Source organism: Nannospalax galili, unplaced genomic scaffold, assembly GCF_000622305.1.
Source record: "Nannospalax galili isolate Female #2095 unplaced genomic scaffold, S.galili_v1.0 scaffold346, whole genome shotgun sequence".
NCBI lineage: Eukaryota > Metazoa > Chordata > Mammalia > Rodentia > Spalacidae > Nannospalax > Nannospalax galili.
The window spans coordinates 2746302-2757465 of NW_008357637.1; the positions used below are offsets into that span (position 1 = coordinate 2746302).

The 11164-nt window shown below is 41.5% G+C and overlaps 1 protein-coding gene across 5 annotated transcripts in view; it reads left to right on the forward strand.

The window, feature by feature from the left end:
* Rapgef4 (Rap guanine nucleotide exchange factor 4) overlaps window positions 1-11164 on the forward strand; it is a 362806-nt gene that overhangs the window by 206865 nt on the left and 144777 nt on the right. For all 5 annotated transcript variants that reach the window (XM_008855271.1, XM_008855272.1, XM_017794906.2 and 2 more), the window contains 2 exons: window positions 1133-1205; window positions 4690-4709. In XM_008855271.1, the coding sequence (XP_008853493.1) occupies window positions 1133-1205; window positions 4690-4709 (93 nt within the window). The remainder of the gene's footprint in view (window positions 1-1132; window positions 1206-4689; window positions 4710-11164) is intronic.

Here is an 11164-nt window from a genome sequence, read left to right on the forward strand (position 1 = left end):
TGCTGGCCCTGTGGGATTGTTTGTGATTAGCTCAGAGACAGGGAAGAATTACCATCGTATTATTTGCATGCACGTGCTAGTATAGTTGCCTTCTAACTGGAAGGAAAAAATAAGGAAAAAAGCTAGTCATATCTTGAGTAGAAGTCTCTTTTGAGAAAGTATCAATGTGACACCATTCAAATCATTCAAATGGGCCAGATGGTTGACAGAATACCACATGCCACCAGCTGCCCATTGCTACAGATGATTCTTTTCTGCTGGTGTTTGTGCAACCACAGTGCAGGATGCTGATTCTTTTGATGCTGTTTAACACTTAACATGTCACCATAATTATAAACCATAAATATACATGATATCACACAATCAATAAGCACTCACATTCCATTCTTTGTAAATGCCCCACCTCTCTAGCTCATATTCCCCAACTCTTATCCCTTCCACACAGCACAGACTCCTGGGGCTAATAATATATATTGCCAAGCTCCAAGTTTCAGAGCATGCCTGGACCAAAAGCCAGGGGAAGACAATTCAGGAGCATCTAAATTAAGCCAAAGAATGTTATTTGACAACATACCAAAAGTACTTTGGGGGTCACCTAGCAGGCAGGTGTACCGTGTAAAAGGAAGTAGGTAAATGGAAACGAATCAGCTTCTTTCAAAAAGACAATTTCAAGAGCTGCTGCATTTCTTTTGGCTCTGAAAGAGACTGATTCAGTGGCATTCACCTTTAAAGCAGGTGACACAGTTACTGGTATCTGCATCTGTAAAGACTAAGTGCCGGCTCTCTGGACAAAAAGCCAGCCTATGTATGTGGGATAGGGAGAGGTGCAGAAGTGGAGAGAGGTAAGAATCAGCCTCATTCTCTCTTCATGAATGCATTAAGTGTAAATGAAGTGGCTGGGTGGAGCCATGCCCTGGGCAGGGGGCACATCAGTCTCACCCAGAAAGCCCTATCCCGAATCCCACATTTTTAGTTTAAACCCAGGACCCAAGAGAACATGCTTTGTGACTCTATAAATATGAATCTCAGAGGCTCCCTAACACCCAGTGTTTCTGCTTTTTTAACATGTAAATAACTGAATGCTCTAGATGAGTAAATAGCTGTATGCTGAGTTTACAATCTTTTCTTGCAGAAATACCGACAGTATATGGCAGGACTTCTGGCTCCTCCTTATGGTGTTATGGAAACGGGCTCTAACAATGACAGTAAGTGAAATGTGAACATTCTGTATGTGCAAATTTGTTCTGTGATGTGTTTTCATGTGACAAAAAATGTCGTACATCAGTTTGACAGAGAAAGCCTGCAGATGCTTTTGTGGGCAAACAGATTGGAGACTCACACTTGGGATGTTGAAAAGGTGGTCCATGCAGTGTTGTATGGAGTCTTAGCTAGTAGAGGGTAGCTGGTTCTGGTGCCGTCTGGGACCTCCATGTGCTTGGAATGCTGCCAGGTTGTTTTTGTGCCCTTTTAAAAATGGGATTCCTGAGCTGTGTTTATGTCAGTCACGTGTAGATATTCTGGAGCTTCACCTCCTGCTGACTTACCTCTGTTGACCAAGGAGAAAAGAAAGAGTCATCATTTGTTCTTTAAGGTCATGGTCCCTTCCAGTCTCAGGCCTTTGTTAGGTGCTAGGTGTTCCACCACACACTAGGTGACCATGGAAGGCGATGGGCAGGTTAACCTTAGTACTCAACTCACAAATGTGTACACACTCAGTGTACATCATTGTCAACAACAACAGTAAAAACCAGGCTTGAATAAGAATCCACCCTTAGATGACATTAAAAAAAGGTTAAAGGAGGAAATTTCATTCTGTGGCACTTTTTTGAAGGGGATGTCTGTAGAAAACAGGAAGTTCTATGTCCCCTCAGATGTGGGTGTTCATGCATGTTGGATGCCCCTGTTTAGCTCCATTTTCATTGCTGGGAGTTGTTCTGGGCACCTGCGAGTCTCCTTAGGAACCTTAGGTGTGTGTGTGTGTGTGTGTGTGTGTGTGTATAAAACAAAGTACCAAGCATGGAGTATTTGAAATTGTGCAATTTGATCAGCAGACATGAAGATGTGGCAGGCAGCACATCCACCTTCTTTGCTCCTTGAATGCCACTCTCACTTCCAGCTTGTTAGTCTCTCAGGGACCCAACTTCCTGCCTGATCAGCATCTTTCCCACAGTGTGGGTGTCACACTGCCTGTATAGCCTCTGCTCTTTCTCCCCTTCCACTTTCCCAAAGTGGGAACGGAGAGAGGGAGGCCAGCTCTTTCTTTCCTTTCCTCTACATTCTTGATATTTTTTCCTCTCCTAGTTAAGCTAGGAATAACTGGTTCACGAGGAATGCCTGAGCTGAAAGCTCAACTATGCTGACTCCTAGTTGTGTGACCTTAGGCAAGGATGCTTTGTGACTCTATTTCTGCCTAGGGTTGTTGTGCGGATTAAGTGAATCAAAACAGTGTTTTAAAGGAGGCCAGGTACATAAGCATGCATATAATATTAGCCTTATGTCCTCACCTAGCCACTCACTAATCCCACAGTCTGACTTTCGTTCCGTACTTTCTGAATGAACTACCCCATAGTTACCAGTAATCTGTCACCAACAGACCCAATAGCTTCTGTTACAAGCTTGGCAGTGAGTACCTTTATCTACTGAGCCATTTCCCCAGTCTCCCACCACCTTTTTGAGATTGGCCTCAAAACTCACGATCCTCCTGCCTCAGCCTCCTGCATACTAGGATTACAAGTATACAACGCCATTAAATTGTCTTTTAATTTTAAGCCATCTCTTTCCCTCTTTTTTCCCTGATATTATCACTCTGTTCTTCAAAACCTTTTAATCATTGCCTTACATGGAAGATGAAATTCCAAGACTCTTAACACCTTAGCCCAACTGTGAAGACATGCATCTCTGAAAAATCACCTTTCCGTAGTTAGCTCCCTACAGGCACCCTAATTCCCAGCCTGCCATGTGTAGAGATCTGTGCAACTGTGTCTTTCATTTAGTGAGCATCCTAGAGAGTTAGTGTACTGTCCCCTGGATGTCCTCATGCAGTCCAGGGCAGTCCTCCCAGGTGGGTGCTGGCTGGACTGCTGGCTGGCTGGGTTCAGAGTGATTTTCAGAGTGCTGGCATGAGCTTATTCTGCTCCTTTTGACATGTCTGGGATGTTATGGCAGACATGTCCATCAATCCCCTGCTTCCTATCTGAGCATGTGTGTCCTGAGACTATCCCAGTTAAAGTAACAAAGCTCTAACTAGGTCAAATTTCCAAATGATCTCTTCCACTTTGAGCCTTGCTCCCTGTGATCCTGCTATGATTAGGATGATCATTCCAGTCTCTCAAGGCCAGTAATGCAATTGTGTGGCCCCTTGTGGAAACGCAGAATGCAGAATGAGCTGCATACTTAGTGTTAAGGTTCAGATAGCCCCACCCCTCACCAACAGGGTCTCAAGGACTTCTCAAGCTCCTGAGAAAAGGGAACCGAGCTGATAAGCACCCTGGTCTTTGAAGCCAAGAGAAGCAGACTTTTCTCCGCTGTTTGGCCAACACAGCAGGCTTCCCCTTTGATCTCTAAAGAGGGCAGGTTTTAACAGTCCCGCTCTCCTGCTTCCCCTTGCCCAACTTTAAAAATAAAATATATCTTCCTGCCTTCTGCACCCCCCAGAAGCCTCCCCCTTAAAAAGGCCCTAGCTTATAACTGGGCCAGACATTTTCCCTGCCCAGAAGGGAGTGTGTCCCATGTGTTCCTTTGCTAATAAACTATTCCAATGGAGTTTTAGCTGTGTCCTGGTGCTTTCTCCTGATCAACTGGATTCATCCATAGGCTGCTTTATCTATCACTTAGAATTCCGGTATGCTATGTTTTTGCAATACAAACCACCTCATACAGAGCTAGTGGTTTGAAGCAAGATACAAGCCACCCACAAAACCCACCTGTACTTCTGTCTTCACTATGACACCACTGGTGCCCACTGTCCTGAGCTCATTAAACTCTACTGACACTATGATTCTTCTGAGTGGCCCTTACCATGTCTGTCAAGTGAAAAGGAACAGGACCTGCCTATGGTGGGTGTTCAGGAAATGTTGTAAATGAATGAACAGATGAGAACATGGAAGAATAGTGAACTTTTTAGCGAAGAAGAGTGAAACATACTTTGAACCGTCTGCTATGCTCAGGCCTGACTTGGAAGCAACAGGATGTTGCTTTGCTCTAAATGGAAGTTGTTTTCTGGTGGGTTTTCTATGCTGTCCGTGCCTGGGTTCAGATCACTGGAGCAGAATGAAGTGGTTTATACTGTAAAGATGCAGTATGCACAACTAAAGAGTTGATGTGTCTGTCCACAGTTCTGAGTGTGCTGGCGCCCAGTCAGTTGGATTCATTGCTTCCATGGTGCAAATGAATCACTGAGAGATTTTTACCACTGGGAAAGTAAAGCATATGGTGGAGATAAAAATAAGCCTGAATTTTGTTGCCTGGGCACATAGCCCTGCTCCCAGTTCATTGATTCATTTATGTTACAGATATTTGATTGGTATTGCTAGCTTTCTAAGGAGTACTCTATCAGCTTTAATGGAAACACAGACAGAAAACACTAAGGAGTTATGAGGCTTTACTCAGCAAGACATTTTGGTTCGATCGCACATGTTGATTACATATTTATGGCCTCTCTTGTCTCTTTTCCTCTTTTTCTTCCTCTAGGGATTCCAGACAAGGAGAATGTGAGTAGCTACGCTCTCTGCCTTCCTTCTAAAAACTGTCAAAAACAAAAAAATCACAGTAATCCTGCCAGCAAAGAAAGCTCTCAATTCATAGCAGAGCAATAAATATTTTTCTAATGTGATTGTGGTATCTCAGGTGAGTCATTTTAAAATGCCAAAGGGAGAAGGGTGACTGCTCTAACATGATTGTCACATGTCCTCGATGTTTAGTCCAAAGAGAAGTTCTTCTAGGGGTAAAGCATTCACTTGCTAAGTGTTTTTTTTTTCCCCCCAGGATGCATACATGTCAGTAGGACAAATTATTAATTTAGCAGCATGGAAAATACAGTTGCTTTTCTTTAGTGGGAATAGAAACTATGAAAGCCAGGTTATATCCAAATGCACTAAGGTCAGCATTTCTCTTTGGAAACTGAAAATGACTAATTACTATAATTGTTTTTTGAAATCAAATAGGCGCAAAGGCTTTAGACAGATCTTCCACCAACAGCGTTCAGTATGTGTGCTAAGGGTGGGAGTCTTTCAGGCAGATAATGATGATATCAAGTCTGTTAACTACACTCTGGGCTTAGGCAGCAACTCAGAGGGCTTAATGATGGAAATGTGTAGGGGTTAAGCCTAGTGATACTTGTTAGTACTCAGATGTATTGCCTTGCCATTACATCCTTGACTGCTGTACCTCAGTGGCAGTGTTACTAAGTTGTCACCCTTTTCTTTCTCTGATCTTTGTCCCACAACTGAGGGCAGATACACTGTCTTCATTAAGTTAAAATCATCTGGGTATCCCTTTTTAGAGAGCTGTCTCTTTCTCTAGGCCATCTTCTTCATAATGATGGTTTATAAGGAGCTGGCTGGGGATCCCACCCCTCTGCTAAACCAGTACAGATATCGGTCCTAGCCTTAGCAATGCCACTTTAAATGGCACATCAAAATTTTACCTCTGTTAGTTCAGCAAACCATTTCAGGGTCCATTTTGGGCCCTGTTTAAACTACTTGATTTGCCTAAACATCGTTATTCCATCTTTAAAATGTGAATGTTAGTCATAACTACTTTAAAAGGCCATTATGAATATGGAATAAGCCAGGTGCGGTGGTGCATGCCTTTGATCCCAGCACTCTGGAGGCAGAAGCAGGTGGATCTCTGTGAGTTCAAGGTCAGCCTGGTATACATAGTGAGTTCCAGGCTAGCTGAGGCTATGGGGAGATCCTGTCTCAAAAAGACCAAAATAAATAAATAAATGAATGAATATGGACTGAGATACTCTGAACAGCTTAGTGTGGGAACAGTAGAGCTCAGAAATGTTGGGACCATTATTGTAATTAGTATATTTTAAAGCCCTGTATCATTTTCTAGCTATTTTTTCACATCTGAAAAGTCTCTTACCCTTTGTAAAGTAATTGTCCTGTTGCATTTTAGGCTCTCCTTAAAATACTTTTCTTCAGTGAACCTTGCCATTGATCTTTTGCTGTTAAACAAAACCAAATAAAATTCTGTTTAGAAAGACTAGAGAATAGGCCTCATAAGATTCTAAAGCAACAGGCTTTAAAGTAGCAAACTGATCCTGCCACCAATTTGAATGTGGAGGCCCCAAAGCAACCATGCTCTAACAAATGGCCTGCAGATCATTAGCTAAATCAAGATAATAATATGGCCTTGAACTTCTTCATCAAGGACCAGCGGCTATAAGCAGAACACACAGAATGCCCAAGCCTTGGGGGTGGCTAAGATATTCTAAACTTCAAAAGGAAACTCCATTGCGCTTAGGTACTCTGTGACCTTTAGGTTGAGTCTCCCTGCAGTGGGACCACAGGCACAGGGCTCTAAGCAGAAGACCTAACAGCTGTCTTGTACTCACTTCTTGACACAATAGGAATTTGAAATTTGCGGAACCTCAGATAGAATGAGCTGTGAGCAGCATGTCTCCCTGAAAGATTTGGGGAACCGGGCAAACTGATTTCCCCAGTATTAGTAGTAGCATGTGTTTACTTGTGATGGGTTATTCCTGAGCATTCTCTAACAAACCAAAAAGCACACTTACTCTCTATTAGTAAGTAGAGTAGATATAATGACACCACATACAATTTGAAAAGAGCTCCACTGCTCAGTTAAATAGAGCAAATGAGATGAAAGACATTCATGAGTAGAGTTCAAGTTCTAGAAAGATAAAAAGAAGCCTAAGAGCCTTAAAGTGGGTGCTAATTGAAAATTTTTCCTTTAAAGGGACAAGTTGGGATGTCATGTTTTCTTTTATCCTTTCTCTTTTTTAGCTACATGCTGAGCAATATTGTATTCCCTTGTGTTCCTAAATAACAATATGCCTTTGGGATGGAATAAAAGTGCTTAGATTATTGTTTCAGTGTCTGAACAGATCCTTTGTAGAAAGAATATATTCTTCTCTCCAGCATTCACTCATAGTTTTGTTTGTAACCAGGCTTAACTGTTAATCAAATATGAGGGCATCAAATGTGTGTGTTTTGAAACACCTTGCCAGCTATGTTTTGTTTTCAGACTTGGCCTCATCTTGCATAAAAAGAATTTTCTTTTTATAAATTGCACTTTGGTAGAAACAAATGGGCTAGTAGTTAATTTGCTGAATTATTTTGCCTACTACTTACTATAACCGATAGGGACATCATTTGATGTTGGATGGACATGGGGCATTGGAACCTATAAAATGGTCAAGAGAAATACTAGAAAAATGACCATGGAGCCAGTAGAGCAATTGTACTATTTTCATAAAGCTGTGGTTATTTAGGGTTGTTGGTTTTATTAAGAAATTCCTCTATTTGAGCTGTATTTTTCTTCTCTTCTCTAGGTGCCAAACCTGGTTGACCATGTTTTAACAGTGAAGTTAAAACCCCAGTTACCAGCTTTATAGTTAATGTTATAGTTGATCTTTAAGGGAACTTTTGTGAGATTTTTGCCACCTGGGCAGAGTTTGTTGTTTACTGGACTCCATCCTTGAGGCTGGTAACTATTAGGGAGTTTGGTTGTTTTAGAAAGTTAACACTTCTTCATTGTGGAAGGAACCAGAGAACAGACTCAGGGCTCAGGGGGCTGTTACAAAATAATACCATTTCCTGGTTCACTAGCAGCTTCTTTCTAAAAGACCCACCCAAAGTCCTCTTCCAAGGTAGTTTCAGAGTTGATAGTACAATGGTGTGATGAATGGAGGAGAGCTTTCCCTTAGACCATTCAGAACAAGAGGCAACTCCCAAGAGCCAGCAGATCATGATGAACCTGGGAATGAGTGAGCCTGCAGGCCCTTCCGAGTGCCTCCAAAGCCTCTTGAGGGGATAAGGTTAAGTGAGAGATTCTCAAACTTTTAAAAATCCTGAGTCATGTCTATGAAGAATCATTTTTGGAAGTTACTTGGAATATTTAAGATTTTAAATGGTAATTGGTAAGGAAATAATTCACAGTTTGTGAACCATCTCGTAAAGAAGAGGGCAACAGGAAGTAGCTGCTAGAGTCGAAAGTTAGGTATTTAGCAATGTTCAGGGAATATGGTAACATTTATTTCTCTTTATTGCTGCTATTTTTCAAGATTAGAGAAAACGGACTGAAAAATTTTCCAACTATTAATTTACTACCTCTGTGAGATTCTGAAACAAATGAAGAGAAAAGAAATTGTGTATCTTCACCCAAACTTAACACATAAACATCTTAGGTAGTCCTAAAACTGGGCAAACCCTTTTAACCCCAGTTTTAGGATGCCTGCTGAATTCAAATAGTTTTCTGTAGAGCATATTCTTAAAATCATGCTTACAAAACATCCAGAGCCCATGAAGACATCCTGGCCTGGGGTCAAGGTTTGCCCTTAGCAGCTGTTTTTCTCTGTCCCAGGGTATGAGTGGTTTAACCAGCCCCTCAAATAGCGCCTAGGCAAGTCTAAAATGAATGTGTAACTGATATAAGGTGCAGAGCCCCAACAGGAGAACAAAACAACACAATGCTAAAGTCTTAGGAGATTCCGAGGCTACGTGTTCTGATTTTGAAGGACAAATTGCTTATCGCCAGAGTGAAGATTAGATTTAGCTGGGCTGTTCCTGGATCCTGTGACTTGTGTGGCATGTAAATACCATTTCCTAAATCAGCCTATCGGGAGGGGTGGCTCAGCCAACCAAGACTTTACCTAACCTTTTGGAAAACACCAGTGACTTAATGTCCAAGGTGCCAAAGACAACCTCAGCTCTCCAGCCTCTGAAGAAATGCTTGTTTTTGTATTTGTGAGTTATATGTTTTATGGGAGGAATGTCCTTGCTGGATTTCTTTCTGTTTTGCCTTCCCTTGGTTCCTCTGCTCTGTTATAAAAGTGGACTGTCCTATCTCTCTCTGTGACCCTCTCTAGTTGCATCAGTGACATGGTGGTTGGATTTTTAAGATGACATGTAGTTTGCTGTTCATCCAGATAGGAAACAATAGATGTAAGTAATACCCTAAAACCTGGATCCTTCTTCAATTAGACAAGGTGTTGATGGCACTTAAATGTTCTCCATATTGAGCCTGGGACCTTCTTGTGAGTTTGCGTTGTGAAAGAGTGTGTTTGGAGGTATATTGGGTGGTACCTCACTGTAATATTTAGAATTAATTTTATTATATTATGATTACATCTGATGGCTGTCTTTAATGTTTCTTCATGATTTTTAATATCTTTTTTGACATTGAACTTATGCATTGCTACCAGTTGATGCAGAACTTATATGCTGCTGATGGTTTTCAGTGCTTTAATAATTGAGTTATGCCATATAACTCTGCTTTGAATATGCTCTTTCAGTGAGTAGAATTTGACTTGGGCAGGAGATCACAGAGGCTCTATAGTGGAGTATTTGATTCTGGATAGCATTTGACACTGACAAAGGCATGGGCTCTCTCCTGTCTTTTAGCCAGCCCCATGCCTCTCCCTGTTCTCAGGTTAATAAATGGCCTGTAGACTGTGGAGAAGCAGCTCCACCGTTGGCAAGGGAGAAGAGTGTGATGTCATGTTAATGGTAAAGTGCTACCCTGCTGACTCTACATTGCGGGAGAGCATCTTGCTGTCTTCAGAAACATTTTATCCTGTGCTGAAGGGAGTTATCTTCTGCTATCTTGGGAAGCTAGAATGTAATCTCTACCTAGATAGTGGGCATTTAGGTTTGATGTATCTGAGTTTTTATCATTTCTGTTTTGAGAACTAAAGGCCAAATTGTCTTCAAGTGTGTCTTGGGGTAAGGAGAGTAAACAGTGTTGTTCTCAGAGCAGATAAACTAATATAATGTTGACTTGTCATTTCAAATTTGAATTTTATATCAAGCAAACTTTCCTGAGTCCCTATATACAGAATATTCTGTATCATTCTCTTTGCCTTTAGGGAAAATTATATTCAAGATAGATGTTTGATAAACATTCGTAAATGCACACATACTGTATGGAGATACAGGCATATGAATTCATGTATGTATAAAGATATGTAACTATTTCCATTCTTTAAAATGTCCAGAAATGTGTCAAGTCACTTTCAGTAATATGGTCCATGTTCAGGTTTGTTTAGAATTCCTAGTGCCAGGATTTTGGTTTTCTTGTTTTTGTTTTTGTTTTGTTTTGTCTTTTTGAGTCAGGGTCTTCTTGTAGCCCCAGCTGGTCTGCACTCGATATGTAGACCAGACTCTCAGTCTCACAGAGCTCCACCTGCCTCTGCCTCCCAAGTGCTGGGACTAAAGGCGTGTACTACCACACCCAGTTTTAGTGCCAGTTTTCATAAGTACTTAAATTATTTTCACTTCAATATAGTTTTATTTTCTGTTTTCCTTCAGTGAAAGAATAACCCAGAAATACCCACAGAATACATCACCTACCTATTTGAAAAACTTTAACACATACTATTCATCAATCCCAGGCCCTGAAGGAATCCCTGAAAAATAGATAAAATGTGGTACTTCTCATCAGGCACACCATCCCGAGAAAGAGGCAGACCCTATAAGTATAGGGGAGTGTTGTGGGTGCCATGAAGCAGCAGAGTGCAGCCTCAAGGCTGGAGTGAAAGCCCCAGCTCTGCTAGTTACTAAGCACAGGGCAGTGAGTAGTTGCTCACCCTCCTCATTCCTTTGCTTTCTCAACTGTAGAACGAGGACTGTGATAGTTCATGCCTCAGGGGCATTCCACAAGCATCTAAGTGACCAAGGTCCTGGTGTCTGCTTTGTGAACTCACATACAAGTGACCAGGCAGGGCACCTAAGGAGGAGGGGGAGGGCTCAGAGCATCCTCATGGAGGAAAGAAGTGCTACCCAAGTAAAACGGGGAAAGAATATTCTAGGCTGTGGGCATAGCAAGAACAAGGAACTGAGTTCCAGAACTTTCTCTAATTACATTAAATTTTTAAAAAATATTTTTAAAATTTAACAACCACATGATTAGAAGAAGCATTTCATTACAGCTTTAACATATTCAGTAACACACTCCAGAGCAAGGATACATCTCT